At 40.4% G+C, this 22174-nt stretch overlaps 1 protein-coding gene across 3 annotated transcripts in view; it reads left to right on the top strand.

The window, feature by feature from the left end:
* The window catches only part of AKAP7 (A-kinase anchoring protein 7), a 132160-nt gene that overhangs the window by 93282 nt on the left and 16704 nt on the right, over positions 1-22174 (top strand). The window contains exons 1-2 of one of the 3 annotated variants that reach the window (XM_077776117.1): positions 191-364; positions 2998-3066. The exons of the other annotated variants lie outside the window; for them this stretch is intronic. Of the exons in view, the coding sequence (XP_077632243.1) occupies positions 316-364; positions 2998-3066 (118 nt within the window). The 5' untranslated portion in view covers positions 191-315. Of the gene's footprint in view, positions 1-190; positions 365-2997; positions 3067-22174 lie in introns of those variants that run through there. 3 annotated transcript variants of the gene reach the window in all.

The following is a 22174-nucleotide window of genomic DNA, read 5'->3' as shown; positions in this document are numbered from 1 at the left end:
AAGCTGGGAGCTCTCAGGTGTGTGAGAATCGGGCGAGCAGCGTATGGCCACTTGGTTCACTGACTGCCGGTCCGGGACCCGATCCCGAGCAGCCGCCTCCGGCTGAGGACGGGGAGGTGGAGCCTTCCTGCTCACCGCCGCAGAGACTTTCCTTCTGCTGCTCTCTGCCGGCTGTGCATTGGCTCCCCAAGCCACGCGTGCTGTTCCTCGGAGTGGAATAGGCAGGGTGTGCTCGCAGATCGCGGTGTAAACTGCAGCTTCTATTTGGGGTGCCCAGGGAGAAGAGCACCGGGAAGGAGAGCCAGCGCCAGTGCCATGGGCCAGCTTTGCTGCTTTCCTTTCTCAAGAGAGGAGGAAAAAATCAGTAAGTGCGGTTATTGTACTGTGCAGAATCCCGAGTGCCTGACTATTTTGTGTGGTTGTCTTCTAGTGGTAGTTTGAGGGTTTTTTGGTTTTTTTGTTTTCTAATGGAAAAGGTAACAGAGTAACAAGCTATGGTTTTTCATGTGTGTTTCTGAAAAGGATGGGTAGGTGTGTAGTTAATAATTAACTGGCAAAAGTATAGTAACTCAATACATAGGCTACGTTAAAAATACAAAATAGTGAAAACTCGTTTTTGATTTTGGGCTGTTGCTCAATCCTACAGCTCATTCTCATCACACTGTCTAGAGTCAGAGTTGAGTTTTGACTTTGTTTAAATCACTGCCCGTGATCTGATAGATTTGTGTAAGGCAGACTTCATTTTTCTTATCTGAAATTGGGATATTTCTGGAGCAGTGCTCAATAAGGGCAGACAGAGAAGTAACGCTGGCTCTAAAATGACGTATATTACACACTTGCAGATATTTCCCCGTGTCCTCCGCTTTGTTCTCGTGGAGGGGGGTTCAGGTGTAACTGGGAGACCACTCCAAACAAGTGATGCGGCGGTGCTCGCCAGCAAGAACCTCACGGATATTTTTAAGCCAGTGTCAGGCAGATTCAACATCTGCTTACAGTTTAGAAAACAGAATTTAAAGTGATGACACTTGCATTAATTGTTTTTTCCTCACTGGATTGTGTATATTCCCTTACATTTTGGCCTAATTAGTGTGCTGAGTAGAATTTGCCTTACACTAGTTGCCTCTCCCACCCCCCACCAAATACTGAATTTTTAATTCTTTTTCACTAAGATGTTTGTGGCCATACTTACCAAATTTGCAGCCATATTTCTGTCACATCAGTGCTTGGCTTATATATATTTAAATAAGTCTGTACAATATCCTGATACTCAAGGGTCCACATCTGGCTCATATGTCATGCTGGTTGTTCTCTAGGAAACCAACCAAGGACAGGTTTTGAAAAAAATTAATATACATCCTGTACCTGTTCACTTGGGAAATAAGCCTATTTTTACAGGGAATGCTTTGGAATAAACGTTGGGGGACTTTGGGAGCATTTGATTATTAACAAGAGCCAGTAGGTGTGCTGTAAATTTTACCTGTGAGAATGATACTGTACGGTACCNGAAGTTTTTTTTTTTTTTTTTTTTTTTTAACAATAAGCACTGGCATTTGTTTGGCAGCCTGAAACTTTTCAGGTTAATTTGTCAGAATGATTTATTTGCAGTTCCTGAGGGTTTTGGTTGATTGATGGATTGCTTAAACAGCATCCGTATCTGAAAAACTCTGGTGTGGACAGATGTAGGGATAGTGAATTCTCCCCTTATTCTTCTTTACCTTTTTCCACTTCCTGTTCCACTGCTCCAGGTTTTCTCTCGGAATACGTGCTTTCCTTCTATTCTGTTTCTCTCCTTTCCCGTGTGTAAGCAGTCTTCTTGGTGCTAACAGAAGTCACGTTTCACCTCATTGAGGAATTTGCTCTTCTCTGTCTTTTTCATCTGGGATTGTGGGGTACAAAGTCTTATATTTTACATAAGTGCTTCTTAATAGCGCTTGATAGGAAGTGGTATATACTGCTTTGGGGGCTTACTTCCTCAACTTCCAAAATTTTAAAAAGAAACTGAGGACAGGACAGTGTCTGAGGTGAAATTCTAGCTCGGAAGGGCAGGTTATGGCTGGGCTCGATGCACTTGCACCCCTTTCTCTCCTCTGCTCTCCTCACACCCCCACCGCTGCTGACCTTTTGGCCCCTACCATTCTTGCAATTGTCTTTGATTTTGACATTGCTTCACTGTTTTTCTCCTCATGATCTGCTCTGCACTCCAGCACGCATTCCATCAGCTATTTGCTGATGCTGTGTTTAATTCCTCTGCTACAGGATGGTCTGTCTAAAGAGAACAGACTCTTCTCTAAAGAGAAGCTTCTCTGTCAGGCCCTGCTCTGCTGCTGGTAACACATGTCTAACAGTACTTACGACAGGGACTTAAAAAAAAAAAGTGGCAGTGGGGCGCCTGGGGGGCTTAGTCGGTTAAGCGTCCGACTTTCGCTTAGATCATGATCTCACAGTTCGTGGGTTAGAGCCCCACGTCGGGCTCTGTGCTGACTGCCAGCTCAGAGCCTGGAGCCTGTTTCAGTCTGTGACTCCCTCTCTCTCTGACCCTCCCCTGCTCACGCTGTCTCTCTCTCTCTCTCTCCTAGAAATAAATAAAACATTAAAAAAAAAAAAGTGGCAGAGAATTCATTAGCCAGCATGCCTCAAGAAATAAGTAAATTAGCACTAACTATAGCTAGCCAGTCCATAAGATGTGTTGATAACATTTAAAGAATACATCCTAGACATTTGGGAGGGCCCATCATCATTCTGATTGTACAGTAACCTCCTGGGTCATAATCATCTTTGTGTCCCCACCAAGTACCCTTGTTAGCCTGCTCTAAGCCAGCAAGCTCAGTGGGGACCTGCCAGGGACACAGCACCAAAATGCAAATGCCCACATCCTTCAGTTCTGCTGTAAAGGATGATGGCTCTGGAACATACCTGCTTAGGGCAGCTCAAATTATGGAGAATGGAACGAGGTTTTGGCGAAAGTTTAAATTTGTGGATGTCATTCTCAAAACACAGGTGAGTTGGAAAGCCCGAGCGCTACTGTCCTGCAGAGGTACAGAAAGGATACCCCCAGCTGGCCAAGTGGTAAGAGTCAAGTGACCCCTTCTCCCTTCCCACTGCTGCTTTATCCTGCTTTCACCCTCAGTGGTGGTGGTAGATAGAAAATATTCCCATTTAATTCATTTGTTAGCGCTATTTTAATCTATTGATTGCAAACAAAATGATTGATTAATCAACGAGTTGTGCAGGGACCTAAGTTTGTGTGAAGAGTTAACTGTGTACATAGTCAGAAATCTTGGCAATGGGGTGAATAGTCAAGTATGGTAGAACCCCAAAACGGTTTATTTTCCACTTGATGCAGCACAAAACAACAACACCCTTTTTGTTTAAATCCCAGCAGTGAACATTTTCTTAAACTGTATACTTTCGGGCCGCAATAAATAGAATGTACTGATAATAAATGCACTTTTCTTACAAGATTGACAAATGCATTCATTGCAAGACCAAGCTCTTTCTGTTGCTACACAGGAACACACTTAACATTAAACATTACTGCAGGTATTGTAGGATTAACAGATGTTGTAGATACTCTCAATCTAGTAGTTTTTGCTGAATTCTTTTTTTTTTTTACAAATAGTTTATTGTCATAATTAGTTTCCATATAACACTCAGTGCTCATCCCCACAAGTGTCCTCCTCCATGCCCATCCCCCCCTCCCCGCCACATCCATCAGTCCTCAGTTTTTGTCAGCATTCAAGAGTCTCTCGTGGTTTGCCTCTCTCCCTTTCCCCCACCATTTCCGCCCTTCTTCTCCCCCTTGTTCCTCCATCAAGTTCCTCCTAACCTCCTATACATGCAAACATATGATATTTGTCCCTCTCTGCCTGACTTATTTCGCTCAGCATAACACCCTCAAGGTCCATCCACGTTGCTACACATGGCCAGATTTCATTCTTTCTCATTGCCATGTAGTATTCCATGGTATAGATAAACCACATCTTCTTGATCCATTCATCTGTTGATGGACACTTAGGCTCTTTCCATGTTTTAGCTATTGTGGAGAGTAGTTTTTGCTGAATTCTTACATAACCCCTGTTTTCTCTGAGAAATTGCCTGATTTCTCATAGTGAGTTTCCTGAAGGGACTGTCCATGAATAGGGATGCTGTTGTACAGCCTTACTGACCACTGGACTTTATCAATCTCATTAAGTAGACTTGAAAAGAAAACTTAATAACTAAAGGCAGACACTTCTGTAACTAATTAGAAAACATTCTACTTGCTCTTTCCCTATGGCGGATTTTCCCATTTTGAAGTACATTGCTTTTATGTAGAATGAAATAGACAAATGTTCAAAGATGAACCATACTGCTCATAAGCTAGTCAGTTTACTGTCACTTGAAGTATTCAACATAGGATGAGAAGCCATTGTAGGGATGTTATAAGGGGGAATGGAAGGGCTAATGAATGGATACATCGGCAGCTTCGTTACTTTGTAACCCTGATATTCTGTGATACTAAAAATAAGACACTATGTATTTCAACAAGACACATATTTTAATTTTACAAGTATGTGTCTTTTTTTAATTTTTTAATGTTTTTTTTTTAAATTTTTGAGAGAGAGAGAGAGAGAGACAGAACATGAGTGGGGGAGGAGCAGAGAGAGAGAGGGAGACACAGAATCCAAAGCAGGCTCCAGGCTCCAAGCTATCAGCAGAGTCTGATGGGGGGCTTGAACCCATGAACCACGAGATCATGACCTGAGCTGAAGTCAGAAGCTTAACAGACTGAGCCACCCAGGTGCCCCAGTATGTGTCTTTTTACTGAGGTATAATTGGCCTACAATATTATATTAATTGCATGTGTATAACATTGTGATTTGACATGTGTGTACACTGGGAACTGATAACTATAATCTGTTGCCATACAAAGTTATTATAATATGTATTCCCCATGTTGTATATTTCCTTGACTTATTTATGTTATAGCTGGAATTTGGTACCTCTTGATACCCTTCACCCATTTCACTTCCTAATTTCTTCCCTCTGGCAGTCACCAGCCTGTTCTCTTTATCTATGAGTCTGGGTTTTGTTTGGTTTGGTTTGGTTTGTTTGTTTTAGCTTCCACATAGGAGTAAAATCATGCAGTATTTCTCTTTCTCTGTCTGGCTTATTTCACATGGCATGATACCTTCATGTTACTGTAATATGGTAATCTTTTATTCTTTTTCGTGGCTAAATAGCATTCTAGTATTGTGTGTGTGTGTGTGTGTGTGTGTGTGTGTTTGTGTATTCCACATCTTCTTTATCCATTCATCTCAATGGACATTTAGGTTGTTTCCAAATCTTGGCTATTATAAATAATACTGCAATGAATATAAGTGTGCATGTATGTTTTCAAATTAGTGATTTTGTTTATTTTGATAGATACCCAAAAGTGGAATTGCTAGATCGGATGGTAATTTTTATTTTTAATTTTTTGAGGAAACTTCATACTGTTTTCCATAGTGGCTGAACAAACATACATTCCCACCAACTGTGCATGAGAATTCCTTTTCCTCCACATCCTCACCTACACTTGTTATTTCTTGTCTTTTTGATAACAGCCATTTTGGCAAGTGTGAGGTGGTATCTCATTGTGGTTTTGATTCGTATACCCCTGATGATGAGTGATGTTGAGCATTTGTCATGTGCTTATTGGGCATCTGCATGTCTTCTTTGGGGAAATGCCTAGTCAGATCCTCTGCCCATTTAAAAAAAATTTTTTTTAAATGTTTTATTTATTTGTGAGAGAGAGAAAGAGTGAGAAAGACAGAGTGAGTAGGGGAGGGTCAGAGAGAGAGGGAGTCACAGACTGAAACAGACTCCAGGCTCTGAGCTGGCAGTCAGCACAGAGCCCAACGCGGGGCTCGAACCCTCGAACTGAGAGATCATGACCTGAGCCAAAGTCGGACACTTAACCGACTGACCACCCAGGCACCCATCTCTGCCCATTTTTAAATCAGATTTTGCTCTTGTTGCTGTTATTGAGTTGTATGAGTTCTCCGAGTTCTTTATATATTTTGGATATTAGCCTCTATGGGATATATAATTAGCAACTGTCTTCTCCTATTTAGTAGATTGCTTTTAATTTTGTTGATGGCTTCCTTCACTGCAGGAACTGTATGTATGTATGTATGTATGTATGTATGTATGTATGTATTGTCCAGAAGCTTTTTAAGTTTGGTGTAGTCTCATTTGTCTATTTTTGTTTTCGTTTCCCTTGCCTTTGGAGTCAAAATCAAATCATTAAGACTGTTAAGACTGTTGTCAAGGAGCTTACCACCTGTCTTTCCTTCTAGGAATTTTATGGTTTTAGGTCTCACATTCAAATCTCATCCTTGAATTAATTTTTATATAGTGGTTCAGTCATTTCTTAGCATGTAGCCGCCCGGTTTTTCAACACCATTTGTTGATGATCCTGTCCTTTCTGCATTGTATGTTCTTGTCTCCTTTGTCATAAATTGGTTGACTCTGTATGCATGGGTTTATTTCCATTCTTTTCTACTAATCTGTGTATCTGCTTTTATGCTAATATCATACTGTTTTAATCACTATAGCTTTGTAGTATAGTTTGAAATCAGGGAGTGTGACACCTCTAACTTTATTCTTTTGTCCTAAGATTACTTTGGCTATTTGAGGTTTTTTGTGTTTCTATGCAGTTATTAGAGGGGCACTTGTGGGGATGAGCACTGCGTGTTATATGGAAACCAACTTGACAATAAACTATTTGTATAAAAAAAAAGAAATAGAGTGATTTGTTCCAGTTTGTGAAAAAATGCCATTGGAATTTTGATAGGGATTTCATTGAATCTGTAGATTGCTTTGGGTAATTTGGACATTTTAACAATATTAATTCTTCCAGTCTGTGAGTGTGGAATATTTTTACATTTATTTGTGTCTTCTTCAGTTTTTTTTTCATCAATGACTTACAGTTTTCATTGTACAGGTCTTGTGCCTTCTTAATTAAGTTTATCTTTAGGTATTTTTTGATGGAATTATAAATGAGATTTTTGTCTTGGTTTCTCTTTCTGATTGTTATTAGTGTATAGAAATGCAACAGATTTTTGTATTTTATTTCCTTTAAAGTTTATTTATTTTGAGAGAGAAGGAGAACACGAACAGGGAAAGGGCAGAGAGAGAGGGACAGAGAGAGGATACCAAACAGTCTCAGTGCAGAGCCTGACACGAACTTGAACTCACTAACCATGAGATCATGACCTGAACCCAACCAAGAATCAGATGCTTAACTGACTGGGCCACCCAGAACCCCCAGATTTTTGTATTTTAATTTTGTATACTGCAACTTTATTGAATTCATTTATTAGTTTTAATAATGTTGGGTAGTGTTTTCAAGGTTTTTTCTCTATAAAATGTCATGTCATCTGCAAATAGTGACAGTTTTACCTTTTTCTTACCAGTTTGGATACCATTTAATTCTTTGTCTTGTCTGATTGCTTTAGCTAGGACTTTCAGTACGACGTTGAATAAAAGTGAGGAGAGTTGGCATCCTAATCTTGTTTCTGGTCTTAAAGGCTGTAGGCTTGTCATGTATGACCTTTGTTATGTTAAGGTACATTTCCTCTATACCCATTTTCTTGAGTTTTTATTATAAATGGATGTTGGATTTTGTCAAATGCTTTTCCTGCATCTATTGAGATGATCATATGATTTTTACCTTTCATTTCATTAATGTCACATTGATTGATGTTGAACCATCCATGCATCCCTGAAATAAATTTCACTTATTGATGGTTTATGATCCTTTTAATGGATTTTTTAATTCAATTTGCTAATAACTCTGTTGAGGATTTTTGCATCTGTGTTCATCAGGGGTATTGGCCTGTAACTTTCTGTTTTTATGGTGTTCTTGTCTAGCTTTGGCCTCAGGATACTGTTGGCCTCATAAAATCAGTTTGCAAATATTCCTTTCTCCTCAGTTTTTTGGAAGAATTTGAGAAGGGTAGGTATTAAATCTTCTTTGAATGTTTGGTAGGATTCACCAGTGAAACTATACAGCTCTGGCCCTTTTTTGCTGGGAGGTTATAAGTATATGTTTTAACAGTACATACTTATTTTGCTTGTGTATATGAAATACTTGTCAATATAGTCTTTCTGTTTGGCATGAGTTACCAGGATGGTATTTGTTTCATAAATGTGAGCCAGATTTCAAGATAGTTTGTTTCTGATGATTTGGAATTTGATGATATAACATTAATATTTAAATTGAGGTAAACAGTGTTAATTTCACATCTTGTGAACACTTATATTCTTGAGCCTTAATTACCATAGTGGATATTGTTCAGTTATTCTAAGGGAAGTCTGTGAGGACTAACTAGAAATCTCTGTAGGGCTTCCTAGAAATCCTATAGGCTTATAAGCCTATAAGCAAAGGCTTACCCTTTGCTCTTCTCATTTGCACTGATTTGCATCAGCTCTGAGGTTATCTTTCATATGCATATTCCATCCCCTCACAGATTTAAAGCACCACACATGCCCGGCCTCCAGTTACATACCTCTCTTCATAGCCCCTGAGGTTAACATAGTGCATTACCCAGAGGAGGCATGTTCTAAGTGTTTGTTAATGACAAGAATGATACACATTTCCTGTTACAACTATGAGAGAACTTGAGTAGAAATCAGTCTGTCAGAGTACAGAATTTGAAATGACGCTGGTTAATGTTGTAACCTATAAAAAGAACTTTGGTTACTGAATATACCAGAAGTATTTTAATATGGTCTCACTTAGATGGTACAGTGTATGTCCCAGGAAATGTGTGATAGGGAACCTCCCATCAGTGGACAACAACATTCATTTTCCTTCCTCGCCTGTAGAAATGATTTGTATACAGGGCCCCAGTAAAGCTCTGGTTCTGCTGCTGCCTATTGAAACCATCCCTTGGGGGCGCCTGGGTGTCTTAGTCGGTTAAGCGTCCGACTTTCGCTTAGGTCATGATCTCGCGGTTCGTGGGTTCGAGCCCCGCGTCGGGCTCTGTGCTGACTGCCAGCTCAGAGCCTGGAGCCTGTTTCGGAGTCTGTGACTCCCTCTCTCTCTGACCCTCCCCTGCTCACGCTGTCTCTCTCTCTCTCCTAGAAATAAATAAAACATTAAAAAAAATATCCCTTGGCGCCAAGTTTCTCCTGTAGAAAGAGCGCAGGACTGGGAGTAAGGAGATGTGGGTGAGAAACTCAGCTCGGCTACCAACATCCTGTCTGACACTGGGGAAGTCACTAACCTCTCTGGGCCCCACTTCCTCATATTTAAGAAGCGGGGGTTGAACTGCCATGATCTTGAAAGTGTATTCAGCTTCTCCCCATTTCTCCCGTAGAGCTAAGAGTCTCGGAAATAAATAGTATAGATAGAAGACCGTTCTTTCTACTTCCCACTCTTCCACCCTCCTCTCTCTCCTTCTTCTCCTCCTCCTTGTCCACCCTCATCTCCTCTTCTTTTTAATTCATTGAATGCTTTCTGTGTCAGGTATTACATGAGGATCATTTGGAAAACTGCTTATGAAGTGAAACTATTAAAAGATACATGCTTCCAAACCATCCCAGTTGAGAGGGATGTGGGGGAAGGCCAGGAGTTGGGAGGAGTCCTCTGTCCCAGTCTTCTAAGGGTGCTGTGGGGCCAGGAGCTGGGAGGAGGCCAGGACCCCAGGCAGTTTATTATCTGCTGCCCCCTTTCTGAAGCAGCAAAGCACAGCGAAGCCAGCCGTGCCCTGTGTAACCTGAGACCACACTTTGGATAAGATCCCCGTGGGTAGTATTGTGGTAACACCTGTAATGTGGGATAGAAAGCATTTAACCATAGTCACTAAAGATTAGATTTTTTCCCCTTTACTAAACAACGTATACCCAAGAGGTTTATGCTTCTAAAATTAAGTATAGGAACATTAGTGCATATTCTCATAGTTACTATTCCTGTCTTAACTCCCTAATTCCCTTTGCTAATTCATAGGCTATAGAGTAACTATATTTTTTGGTTGCTGTTCTCAGACCTTTTTACAGTTAGCCCGGATCCTCTGATCAAATGCTGAGTAATTTTCATTGGGAGGACAAAGGTTGTAGAAGTTTTCCCCGCCCGTAGTGCAGTCATTGGCTGCCCTGAGCTTTACCCAGATGCCCTGTCAGGTGCTGTGATGTGACCTGTTCTTGTGTCTTCTTTCCTGGGTGAGGGCCATGTGAAGAAGGAGTGGAGAATCTGATGAACATAAAGGTCTTGGCTAATAGAAGAAACCTTCATGTATTACCCTTCCTGGGGCATTTCCATTTTAACGAGGCTTATTATCCCAAGTGCTCTTGGGAAGTATTTGTAGGAAAATAATGAAATAAATTAAGCAGCAGTAATGACTTAGTTCAAAATAATCTCTAGTGGAGGAATTTCGGGCCACTAAGTAAAACTCTTTCAGGGCATCTGATAAATCACTTTCTGTAGATAATTGCCTTTTTGTTAATTAAGTTGGCCTTGCCTGATATAGAAGTCTTTGAGCTTTCATCCATAGATTTCTGACAAGAAACTTAAAAGAGTGCTAAAACTCAGTGCTGAAAGCAAGGATTTTGGAGGCAGATAGACTCAGCTTACGTCTTTGGTTCTAATGTTTACTATGTAACTTCTCTAAGCCTCTGTACTCTCATCTTAAATATCTACTGCTTATGGGAATTAAATAAGCTAATGTCTGTAAAATGCTTGACACTGTGATGAGCATGTAATAGACCCAGTTAATATAATTGTACTCATCTTAGAAATCAGCTTGGCAGAACTATGGTTTTATTTCTATCATGCCCGGAAGGGGGGAAAAGGGACTTACAAATTCCAGACCTTGAATTATTGAGTAGACTTATCTGTGTAGCATTCTTTTCCTTTGGGGCTCTCCCTCCCCTTCTCCCTGGGGTCTGTCTGGCAGGATGCCTTACTTCCCTACCCTAGGAGAGCCATGTGGTTCAAGCAGAATTAACTGAGGGTCTTCCCTAAGATATGATAGAGGGTCTGTCTTCCTTTTAGGCTGTGCATGGAAAGAATGTAAATGAAAGACTGCTGGTTGGTAGGGAGTCAGTGGGAGTGTTCCTGAGAATAAAACCAGCACAGAAGAAAGGAGATCAGGAAGGAGACAAAAAGAGTCAGTCCTGATGATAATAATTTGAACTTGTGAGTTCAGCCATGATGAAGACCTTCTTTATTAATTACATAAAGCAGTAAATACTCCCCTTTTTCTTTGCTTAAACTTGCTTAAGTTTTTGTCACCTGCAACCAGAAGGCTTCAGATACTATAACAGAAGACACTCAGTATCTGTAAGAGTAGACTCATTCTGGAACAAATGTTTACAAATCTGGCCAAGAAATGAAAACTCAAAAAAAAAAAAAGTGAAAGCTCAGATATCTTCTGAACCTTCATGTTCCATATTAGCAGTGAAATTTAGCTTTAACTGAGAGCTGTTTTGAAGAGTAATCCATTCACTTCAGCTAGTATTGCTGAGCACCATATATTTGGAAAGTTCTGAGCAAGGTGTCATAAAAAGTGCGATGATGACATGCAGTCCCTATTGTTGGAGGATTTCTTTTTACGTGACTTTTTAAAAAGAGATGTGTTGGATCCCAGTGTTTATTATGCCCTGAAAGGAAATAGCCAAGATGAAAGATCTTGATGTTCTCAGTGGAACGAGAAAAGCCACACCCCTTCCATACCAGAGAAGTTAGACGGCTACACATGCCAAGTCCAGTAGGAGTGAGTTAATTACCACTGAGAGTGGAAGTTGCCTCAAACTCCCATCACGGGTAGTGACTACAGCTTGACGCAGGCAAGCACTGTTTCTACAACAAACATTTTAGCAAATAAAGTTTCCTATAACAAACAATGTCAAAGGTATAAGTTAAGAGAACTTGGAAATATCAAAACCAACCTTTCCGTTGTATCGTCACGTTCTTTGTCCTTGACAAGTAGTCATAGACAAAAATGAACTATGTGATGAAAATACAAAGAACACGTATAGTTTTAACTTAAAGTCTATGGTAAACTAGGATATTCATGATGCTGATTTTACCAACATCTGAGTCAAAGGTATGTGAGGCTTATAATTTTCTGTTTCTACACACTGCCCCCAAAACTTGTGAGTTTATTCAAGGACATTTGTAAGCCTAAGATATATATACAGAAAAAATTATACTGCCTGAGAGAAAGTGTTGTGAAAACAGGATGCTTGAAGTAGATAGAGAGGTTTCATATTCCCAAGAGAGATGGAGCTCACCTCGCTGGTAATGCTGAGGGGAGGGGGAAGAAGGAATCTGACGGAAAAGGGTGACCTACTCTTTCACGTGTTTCCACAGCCTCTCCCCACCACCTCCCCTTTGTCTTTGTGGTTAGAATGTTGGTGTTGGCATTTGCCATGTAAATTAATTTGATGTCTCACATCGGATTGTTAGAGCAAAAGTAAAATTAACACTTTCTAAGCATTTAAAATATTCAACTGAAGTTAACTGTGAAGCTCAGCTTTTTCAGATTTTGACTGATGTTTATGATAGCTAATAAAATGGCAAGCAGATGATCTGTTAGTCTAAGACCTTCTATGTAGGTCTGTAGCAGTCAGACCTTATTTAGAATTCTGACAAGTGGGAGTGTGTCCTGCAGAGAGGCCAGGATGGTGAGCCTGGGAACCACATCATAAGAAGAAGGCCGAGAGGGGCACCTGGGTGGCTCAGTCGGTCAAAGGTCCGACTTCACCTTAGGGGATGAGATCACAGCTCATGAGTTCGGGCCCCACATCAGGCTCAGTGCTGACAGCTCAGAACCTGGAGCCTGCTTCAGATTCTGTGTCCCTCTCTCTCTGCCCCTCCCCCACTCACATCCTGTCTTTCAAAAATAAATGTTAAAATTTTTTTAAAGAAGAAGGCTGAGGGACTATGGCTGCTGAACTAGGAGGAAAGAAAGCAGATGAATTAGTTGTCTTGAAATATTTGGAGGACTCTTTAAGATGGAAGGAAAAGAAGAATTATTCTGTATGATTCCAGTGAGGCAGAATTAGGACAGTGGGTGTGAGTTTTTACACATGTTCTTCTGGCGATTTGAGATATATAAAACCCAGTAGTATGTTAATTATGTTTGTAATTATTCTTGTTTTAAATAATGAAAATTCTGAAATGGAGTCCTAAAGCACAGAGAAATTATCATACTCATACTTTACATTAATAATTTTTCATTTTAAGCCACCTTACATGGAGGACCAAAGTTTTTATGAAAAAAAAAAAAGAGTGTGCCTCTCTATTATTTTTTATTTTATAATTACCATTAAATGACTATTTTAAACCAATTTCTTTCGAATCAGTAAACTTGCTTTAAAACAAGAATGTGATATCCAACTTTGGGCTCTTGTCGAGGCATGTTGTTGTAATACTTACGCACCACATTAAATGTTGATCGTTGAATTCGGTAGTAACAGTAGGAGTCGGTACCAATAAATCCTAGCGATAACAAGCTAAGGTGTGTTGCCTATTGTCTTTATAATTTCATAATTTATGAAAATATTTTTTTCCAAATTTAGATTTATTTTAAATTAATTTTCCTTATATGGGTATAGTAAATTTAAGATAACAATTCATTGTGACGCTATCGTGTTCCACTATTGTATACTGTACACTATACGTTAATCTTCTCTGTAGAATTAAATTTACAGATTTGTAGGTTTTGTAGAACCTAAAAAATGTATGTGAAACGATATTAAATTTAAATATTAAATTGAAAGGCATAATAAACAAATTGTTTCACAGAGAAGCAAGTTCATGAAATATGCGGTTTTTCTAAAAAAAAAAAAAAAAATTAGCCTTACAGCTGCTCCTAACTTCGTACTGTTTGCTTTTTACCATCATGTCTTAGTCTTCCTTAAATACCACCTTGTGGGGGGAAGATACAGAAACGGTTTGTGTCATTTAGGATCCGGTCAAGCAAATTGGAATTACACTGGTTATTTTTATCAGAGAGGATTTCACCCAGGGAATTAATGAAACAAAGTTTGGAGGAATAAAGTATTGCACAGACAATACGGAGAAAAAATGTAGGTGGTGGCTTTCAGTCTGGGCTAACTCGGGGGGAAGGATCCCACGGAGCTGAGACTCAGACCTTTGAGGAGGGGTTTGTGTCTCCCCAGAGGTGCCCCAGAACTCAGCAGCGGGCCCTGGGAAGCTTGGATTCTGGCCTTGAAGGAGGGGACACTGTCCTGCTTTGCTCTTCTCCCTGAGGGAACGCAGTGAGGCTGGTTCCAGGAGTGGGAAAAGAAATGAAAACCGGAGGGGTGCCTGGGTGGCTCAGTGGTTGAGCGTCCCACTTTGGCGCAGGTCATGGTCTCACGGTTCATGGGTTCCAGCCCTGCGTTGGGCTCTGTCCTGACAGCTCAGAGCCTGGAATCTGTTTCAGATTCTGTGTCTCCCCATCTCTCTGCCCCTCCCCCACTCATGCTCTGTCTCTCTCTGTCTCAAAAATAAATAAACTATAAAAAAATTTTTTTAAAAAGGAAACTGGAACCAGCTGTAATGAGCAGCCACTATCAGGGGTCGAGCTGTAGGTGGGGCAACACCCACCAGAACCATGAGCAAACAGCAAAAGGCAAGTTCCTTTCCCCCGATGCACCTGTCTGGTTTCCCTCTGGAGCTGCTTCTTAGAAGAACCATACGTAAAAGCTGTGGAAGGTACGGGTTGTAAACTCTACAACCCCGGAGGGCACTAATCACATCAGAGACCTAGCTGGCAAAGGAGAAATAGGTTTGCTGAGTCCCAGCTCCAGTATCATAAAGCTGAATAAAGAAGGTGAGTTCAGAGCTGAGAGACCCTAGTTTAGTAACTGGCACACAGTGGTTGGCTGTGTGTTGACATTATTTCAAAAAGAAATATGGTTTAAAAATAGGTAGTAGTAATCAAACTACTTGTTAAGATGTTTCTAAGAAAATCCGTCACCCAGACCAATTTAATAAACTTAGAACAAAATTATTTTTAAACGAATTCATGCATAGTTTATGCAATTCTTTAAAAATCATTTATCTTTTAAAGTTTAAGTATGTGTTCTGCAGTCTTACCAATCTTATGATTTTTTTGTATTTCTTTTTTCCCCAGTTGTATTGAGATATAATTGACATAATTTTGGTGAATATTTTTTATGCCAATTCTCTCATTCCAAAATTAATGATGTTTATGCTAGACCCCCATGCTAGAGGGACGGGTTGGTGAATTAGGTGTGGGGGGGCAGGATTATACCTGCAACCAGGTGGAGATTAATGTTTGGAATGATAAGCTGTGCCCTCATGGCTTCAGAAATTAGAGAGAACTGAAGGCTCAGATGACAGGGGGCCAAGGCAGTCTGTGGAATATTTGCAAAGTCTGAGGAATTCTTAAAAGGATCTGGGAATCAGCCAGTCAGAACAGAAATAGAAAAGGGCAGTCAAGAGAGTCAAAACAGTGAGAGGTCAGATGGCGGAAAGTCACATACATCAAGTCAAATTTATTCTTTTTTTATTAAAAGGGAGAACTTACTGGCGCACACCTGCAAACAACAAGAGTAGGGTAGATAGAATTGACCTTGAGGCTGACTGACAGGCATTATAGTCTCTATCTCTTCCAGCGGCTTCTGTGATTGTCCCTTCTTGGGCTTTGTGACTTCCAGCAGCTCTGGGGAACATTTTTGCTGTTCAGCATTTGAGAAGAATGTGTTTCTCTTTCCTAATCCCCATATATAATATCTGAGGGAAGGTACAGATTATAAACTACACAACCTTGGATGGTTGATATATACATATCATATATACATATATACATATCAAAAATGTTGTAATTTGTGTATTATGGCATAAAGTACTTTGATATACTAATAAAAGCTGTATATTATGAAAAATTTCCGAGAGGAAGAAATGAAGTGTCTTGATGAAGGGGCACTTAAAAACATTCACACTGGTCACAATATAGACCAGTGGTTCATCTGGTAGACCAGAAGCCCCTCTGGAGTCCTGTGGAATGAAAGATGAGCAGTCTTCTGAAGCGGAGAAGTGAAGTGGGTGCTCTTACCAGAAAGGGTGGAGGGTAGTTGAGAAAAGGATTGAGGACCAATTGTTATAAAGTCCACGTGGCTGGGAGCCCTGTGGGAGTGGTCACCAGTGGAGCAGCACTGATTCCAAAGGAACCAAGGGGAACCACCATGTATCCCCTTTCATTCTAAATATCGGGAAGCTCACAATCCAACTCGCAGCTCTCATGATCTGCGCTTCTGTGATCTATACGTCCCTCTGTTCTTTTCTTGCTGTGACAATTTATGTTTCTTCTTGGTGCTGAGTTTTACTTTTTTACTTATAGTGTACTTTTTACTACATATATTTTTGCCACTGATTATCTCAAATCTTCTTGAGACTGGATGATGAACAGATGAATGATGGAAAGAAGCATGTGGCTGAAGAAGGTACGAAATGGCCCTACTAGGAAAACAAGAGCAAAGCTGAGGCTGCGAAAAATGGTCACATTCACCACACGTGCATAACACACAGTCTGAAATAGATGTGTTCCTGGAAGGTTGCGTAGAAACTAGACTTATGTGATTATTTTTATCAATTGTGATTTACAGAAAATAACTGTTTCACTGCCTCACATTCAGTGTGGTACATCTAGAGACCTAAAACCATCTGTACCGCACTGTTTTCAACTGCGATCTGTTCATATGTCTGTTGAAAGGCCTTTTGCAAGATTAATTAGCAGTCGCTTTTCTTTGTGCCTAAGAAGGAATGTCATTTAGTTGAAAAAGAATGTAAATGCAAGCTATAAGGAACAATGGATACATTTCTTGTTTGCAATCACTCCAACATTGTTTTAAAAAAAATATAGTATAAAATGAGAAAGTTACTCTTATCATGTTTGCTTACAGAGATGTTTAGCAGGGAGATCATAAACAAATAGCCTTGTAACCTTATGAGTTGAAAGAGGCCTTTAATATCCCTTTCACTTAAATCAAAACAATAATAATAGCTAATTGTATTGAATACTTATTAGAAGTGGGGCACTGTACAAAGTGTTTGTATTATTATCTTCATTTTCATAACAGCCCTGTGGTACAGAGCTACTATTAACCTGGATGTGCAGATAAAGAACGTGAACCTCAGAGAGGGTAAGCAGATTCCACAGGGATACAAAGCTAGTGAATGGGAGAGCTAAGATTCTAGTCCTGGTATTCTGACCCTATAACTTAACAGAAAGCATTATGAATATTTTCTGGTTGGAAGTCTCATTTTAGTGCTAAAGATATAGAAAATGTCATAGAAATATATTTCCAGTTGACATGGTATCATGGGATTTGAGTCCCAGCTTTGCCACATTTAGTTATATAGGCTAGGGCAAGTCTCTTGGCTTTTCTGACCCTTGGTTTTCTCATAGGTAAAATAGTGATAATAATGCTAAGTTTTTGATTTAAATGTGTGGGGGGAAAAGCCAGGCACATAATAGGTACTTAATATTAAGTAAGTTTATTGTTATTAAAAGGATCTACAAGTATGATTATTACAGCTAAGTAAAGTAATGTGAGGTGTTATGAAAACATTGATATGTAGAGACTGGGGACTCAGTATGTAGCATACTATGTCTTTGAAGAAGCTGGTGATGAAGGAACATGGCTCCTTAGTCTCTGAGGCTCCTGGGAAGAGACTCTCAGCAGCTGTATGTGGGGGCAGGCTCTGGCTTATTCTGCAGAGAAAGACATGGACATGGTGGGGGAGAAGACCAAGGTCCTCTCAGGTCTCCTTCTTCTAACCATCTTTTCAGTGTCCTGCTTTCCTCAGGGATATCAACTTTGCCGTTAGGGTGGCCTGGAGAGGAACCTATTGTGACACCAATTGTTTTTTGTCCACCCTGGTAAACATAGTGGGACTGAGACTTCCTTGCTGGGAGCAGTTCTTCCATACTTGGAGATCAAGAGCTTGGGAAGCAAACATCAACTGACCCAAGAAATGAATTAATATTTATGTGCCATCAGCACGTTACTGTTGAGTAAAGTTTATATGCTAGTTGAATTTCCTATTATAAGAATTCACATATTCAAAGAACTTTAATGAGCAACAAATTATCACCAAAGAGAAGTTTAGAATCATTTGATTTTTGTCTAAATGCTTTCTGGAAGTCTCTGGTAAATTGATAGTCATAGGTCATTGAGAAGAGAAAAGTATATCCTAAATTACTTTCTTCAGTCATTCTTCCTGAAGCTAATGCAATAAATGTAGGAATTCACCATGCTTCAGTTTTGTTTTGGTTTGTTTTTTTAAATTTTTTTAAATTAAAAAAATTTTTAATGTTTTATTTCTAAATTTATTTCTGAGAGAGAGAGAGAGAGACAGCATAGGCAGGGGAAGGTCAGAGAGAGAGGGAGATACAGAATCTGAAGCAGGCTCCAGGCTCTGCGCTAGCTGTCAGCACAGAGCCCAATGAAGGGCTCGAACCCACAAACCGGGAGACCATGACTTGAGCTGAAGTCAGACGCTTAACTGAGCCACCCAGGTACCCCATGTTTTGTTTTTTAAATGAGTAACGACACTGTGTTTAATGAACACAAGTTGGCAATACAGGCGAAGACTGTGTGAGGAAGTAGAGGTGGTGAGGGTGAGTGGAGATATCACGTGTTGGTACTTCTTCCTTCTTTAGGGACTCACACTGTCCCCCTCGGAGCCTCTCAGTGGTCTGTGGGGACACCAGAGCAGGATGACTGGTCCCTTTTACAGCTGGAGAAACTGGTTCCAGTGCTCAGAAGTGTACTCAGTTTATTCATTTTTATCACATGGCCTGAATGGCCAAGGATGACCTTAACCTGTATTTTCTCTTGGTTTTATTTTAATGATTAATCATGATCAAGTTTTCTTTTACATCACACATTCTCTGTTTGACCCACTATTATTGTCTGATAGACATGGTCCACAGATTGATCAGTATTCACAAGCAGAACACACTGACCAAATAGTTCTGATTCCCTGGATTTTCCCTGGTCAGACTTTAAAAATTAGGTTTATGGGAGGGGCACCTGGGTGGCTCAGTTGGTTAAGAGTCTGACTTCCGCTCAGGTCATGATCTCGTGGTCCCTGCGTAGAGATCTGTACAGACAGCTCAGAGCTTGTGGCCTGCTTTGAATTCTGTGTCGCCCTCTCATTCTCTGCCCTCCCCAGCTCGTTCTCTGTCTCTGTCTCTGTCTCTCTCTCAAAAATAAGTAAGCATTAAAAAAAAAGAAAGAAAGAATGTGCAAACTACTTGGTATGTCCTACAGGACATTCACTTCATAGTGTCTCTCCTGAGAACATTTCCAGCCTCAGCATTCTCCTTGCCTCCTACTAACACACTCACTTTGTACCAATCTGAGTTCTGCAGTTACTGGAGCAAGCTGCCTGGTCTTGCCCCTTCTGCTTGTCACAGCAGTTCTACCCTGGTCTCCCTGAGAAACACTTAGAAGATCCAGCTCAAGTACCACTTCCTACAGGAGACTTTCTTCTGATATTTTCCCCTAGGTAGAATTGACCATTCTTTCCTTTGTGTACCTACCCTATATTGTACATCTTTCCTTCTGAACATTCATGATCTTTTATTTATCTCTTAGCACATGTTTCTACCTATGCTAAATTGCAGGTGTGAGAAGGCAGGGCCCATATCGGATTCATTTCTGTCTTCATAGCAGTGCTTATCACATGGAGGGTGCTTGCTGAATATGTGGAAGGAAAGATGAAAGGAGGGAAGAAGGAAAGTTTGGAAATGGAGGGAAGGGATTATATTATCCTCATGAATATCAATTATTTAGCTTTTCTCTTTCTTTTATTTTTAATGTTTTATTTATTTCTAGGAGAGAGAGAGAGACAGCGTGAGCAGGGGAGGGTCAGAGAGAGAGGGAGTCACAGACTGAAACAGGCTCCAGGCTCTGAGCTGGCAGTCAGCACAGAGCCCGACGCGGGGCTCGAACCCACGCACCGCGAGATCATGACCTAAGCGAAAGTCGGACGCTTAACCGACTAAGCCACCCAGGCGCCCCTAGCTTTTCTCTTTCTTTAAGTTTATTTATTTATTTTGAGGGAGAGCACGTGAGCTGGGGGAGGGGGTGGTGTGCAGAGAGAGGGAGAGAGAGAATCCCAAGCAGGCTCCATGCAGTTAACGCAGAGCCCAATGCGGGGCTCAAACTCACGAACCATGAAATCATGACCTGAGCCGAAATGAAGAGTTGGATGTTTAACCAACTGAGCCACCTAGGCACCCCATAAATATACATTATTTAGTATAAAATTTTTAATCTGAGAGCAAAACTTTCTGGATTTCTTGGGGTTTTTCCCCCCAGTTAACTAACCATTAATGTATATGCTGTTTCTCTCCTGTGTACCTTCACTTCCCCAGGATGGGGGTCCACCAGAGAGCTATGGTGTATCAGCCTGGGGGGGGGGGGGAGAGTGTCCTGGATGAACTCCTCTACCTGATTTTGAGTGAGAACTATAGATTTTCATCACTTCTATGTGATCATAGTTTGTGTAATCCCTTGTGTTTCATTGTTCTTACTTGTAATATGGGAAGAATAACACTTATTTTACCTCAAGAGGTTTCTTTGAGGACCAGAAACAATAATGTTTCTGAAAGCACTTTGAAAAGTGTGAAGTGTTATCTAAATGAATGGAAGGAAGTATTTCTGTAATGGCTGTTAGTGACCTGGCACCATGGGGATTTTCTCCATCGGTGGAAACTTTTGACCGGGGTGTGTCCTTATTGCTTATAAAAGAGGAAAACTGATTTATATCACCAGATTAGATGGATGGCAGCATTTATGCTGCTGATCTAACCTTGGTGAATGTTGCCTGCCTTCAGATCAGAAAAGTGACCTTTATTTTTGCTTAAATCAACTCCCAGCTTGGAATATCAGCCTAGGAAGAAAAGTATGTATTACCATGAGCATTTGCATACAAGTGAAAATTAATCCCAGCTAGTTGTGCTTTTAAGTTGTATGTAAACTCTCTTAAGTAGATTATAAAAAAATTACATGAACATAATAAGTTTTTCCATTGAAAGCAATGCTCATTTTCTAGCCCTCTACCCATGCTGAATTGATCATGATTACTTAAAAATTGATGCTTTTGACCTGGTTGAAACTACATGTATTTCCTCTTTGTCATAAGAATAATTTTCCAGGGGTAACCAGACTTCTGTAGATACTCCTTTGTACCAGGGCTTGTGTTGAAATTTCTGCTGCTTTTATTACTGCTCAAATACCACCTCCCAATTAGTTTTGTACAAAATGATGTGCAGTCGTCCTGAGCAAACAGTCAGGGATATTGAGAACTTCTTACATTCCAACCTGGGCAACTATAGGAATCAAAATTGAGGGGGAAAAAAAGCCCATGGTCTCTATGAAATAGAGAGCATTTTATGGTAAGGAATAGCCTAGAAACAACACAAGGCAAAACAAGTGAATAAAACAACCCTACAGGGAGCACAGTGCCTCTTGGAAATAGATTTCAACAACAGACTGGTGGTGACCACTTGTCATTCAGGTACTGGCTACCAATTTAGTTTGCTCTTTTTGAACAGATTGGAACAAATGATATATGTTTTGTACACTAATGGGGATTATTAAAATGTTTTGGGTTTCATTCATGCTCAGAAACCACCCTTATTACACTGAAAATTATTTTTCAAATTTTTATACTGAGCACAACAGAAGAATATGATTCAGGAGGAAAGCAACTAAGAATCTGACGCCTGCAGCTATGAGAGATTGAGAGCTTGGGGTTGAGATGTGTTATCTTAGAACAGGGAGAGGAGCTGAGGAAATCCTCTATGTTATCAGCTACATGCTAACTGTGAAGAATGACAGGGCCTTAGGGACTTCCAGCTTGCAGGTCTACATGTTGCCCCAGTAGACCCTGACATTGGCCCTCATCATGAGGAAGAAATTGTTCTCAGTATTTTTTAAAATTGAGGCATAATTGACATACAGCAGAATTCACTCTCTTGGAAACTTAATCAGCATGTAGGGAATTTGATCAGCAGTATAATGACCATGACAAACAAGACTGAAGNAATCCTCTTATGTCCCTTTAAAGCCACCCCCCCCCCCTATCCCTAGCCCCTGGAAGCCACTGGTCTGTTTCAGGACTGATAGTTTTGCCTTTTTCAGAATGTCATAAAAG

This window comes from Crocuta crocuta, unplaced genomic scaffold, assembly GCF_008692635.1.
Source record: "Crocuta crocuta isolate KB4526 unplaced genomic scaffold, BGI_CrCroc_1.0 scaffold25, whole genome shotgun sequence".
NCBI classification, from domain to species: Eukaryota; Metazoa; Chordata; class Mammalia; order Carnivora; family Hyaenidae; genus Crocuta; species Crocuta crocuta.
This window is presented reverse-complemented; position numbering and strand designations above follow the sequence as displayed.